At 54.6% G+C, this 1,718-nt stretch overlaps 1 protein-coding gene across 1 annotated transcript; it reads left to right on the top strand.

Moving 5' to 3' along the window:
- Positions 1 to 356: 356 nt before the first annotated feature.
- PHACADRAFT_59909 (uncharacterized protein) lies at positions 357 to 912 on the top strand (the record flags this gene model as incomplete). The annotated part of the gene is made up of 3 exons (XM_007403317.1): positions 357 to 422; positions 475 to 644; positions 738 to 912. Coding segments are annotated over 3 exons (411 nt in total), but the record flags the coding sequence as incomplete, so codon positions are not given.
- Positions 913 to 1,718: the final 806 nt, after the last annotated feature.

Raw genomic sequence — 1,718 nt, forward strand, 5'->3', positions numbered from 1 at the left:
ATCTTCGTTCCATTCCAGCTGTCAATGTCGACTCGGGGAAATAGCACGTGCGCTGTACAAGGTTTCTGCCTCGAGGTGCCAGTAGACCACCCTCATCCGCCCCGTACCCAGTCCGACACTCTTCTTGTTGCACCGTCGCCACCTCTCCCCCATTCTACTTCTTCATCGCTGCCACCGTACTACTAGTACATTGCGTACCAGAATGTCGACCTCACCAGGCGAAAAGCGCATGGACGGTCCAGGTCCCAAGGTACGCATGTGACGTCCAAGCTGGGTCTCATGTCGCAACTTATCTTTGAATCTCCCTGTGCCAGGACCCCTCAGGCCTTTACGGCTGGGCGGGAATAGAGGCGACCGTCGTGAAGGACGACGAAGGGAAGATGAAAGGGTACTCTGAAGACATAGACACCCTCCTTGTCTTCGTGAGTTTTAATATTCACACGTTCACATTCGATCTACCTGACGCCCACAAAGGCCGGTCTGTTCTCCGCCATACTCACCGCCTTCGTTGTCCAGACATATCAGATGCTCCAGCCATCTAGCACTGACCTCACAAATCAACTCCTTACTACCAATAACCAGATCCTTGCCGAAAACAACCGGATCCTTGTCCAGGGACTCTCCGCCGTCCTCACCGGAGCTCCGTTCTCCCCTCCTCCGCTGACGTCTCCCGTAGATCCTCCGCCGTTCGAGCCATCGACTCCGGCGCGATGGATCAACACCCTGTTCTTCATCAGCCTCGTCCTCAGTCTCGCTGCCGCCCTGATAGGGATCCTGGTCAAGCAATGGGTGCTTGAGTACATGCAGTGGAATTCGACTCTTGCAGCGCCGCGCGAGAATGTCATGGTGCGGCAATTCCGGTTCGAAGCGTGGGAGGCCTGGAAGGTCTCGGCGATCGTCTCGACGGTGCCGGCGCTGCTCGAGGTTGCCATGATCCTCTTCCTCATCGGCATGGTCATCCTGCTCTGGACATTGGACGACGTCGTTGCGATCTGTCTGACAGCTTTCACGGCGATGTTCCTGCTAGTGATCGCCGTATTCACTGTCCTCCCTGTGTTCTCACGCCGGTGTCCGTACAAGTATCCGACGGCATGGGCGGTCATGGCGGCTTGTAAAATCACGTCCCATTCCGTGATCTTCTGTTTGAGATGGATCAGAGTGTATCCTTCTCTGCTACGTCGTCGATGGTCCAAATTCACCGGTGCGTTGTGCAGGATTAGGCACGTCATTCACAGCCTAATGTTCTGTCAGAGGAAGTAAAAGACTTTACCATTTGGGGCTACATTCTTCTCGTAATCACCGTACCTTGCACATTCATTGCAATAGTCTTATTCGGTGTAAATGCTGATGGTTTGAAGCCACAACATGTCAAGTGGAAACGACTACCATTCAGCTGGCGCGATGCCGACCTCGCCAGCTGCAGGACCATGTTACCGCGCTTTGGGCCTCAGCAGCTCAAGTACGAGACCATTCACGCCGCAGCAGAAGAGACTCTCTCAGTGGTCAATTTAGACAGCTTGGAGCGAAAGGCTGCTATGGACGAGCTGTCCGTCGAGGCCAAGGAGACTGTCCTGCTCCTGCGAGCGCTATCCTGGGTCGCAAAGTCGTCACAAAACTCTCACGTCATCGCGTATATCAGCAATGCCACGATGTCAACTGTCGCCCTCAAGAGCGAACTTTGGATTGCCTCATTCGTATCACTGCTCAGCCAGGCGAGG

This window comes from Phanerochaete carnosa, assembly GCF_000300595.1.
Source record: "Phanerochaete carnosa HHB-10118-sp unplaced genomic scaffold PHACAscaffold_1002, whole genome shotgun sequence".
Classification (NCBI taxonomy): Eukaryota; Fungi; Basidiomycota; class Agaricomycetes; order Polyporales; family Phanerochaetaceae; genus Phanerochaete; species Phanerochaete carnosa.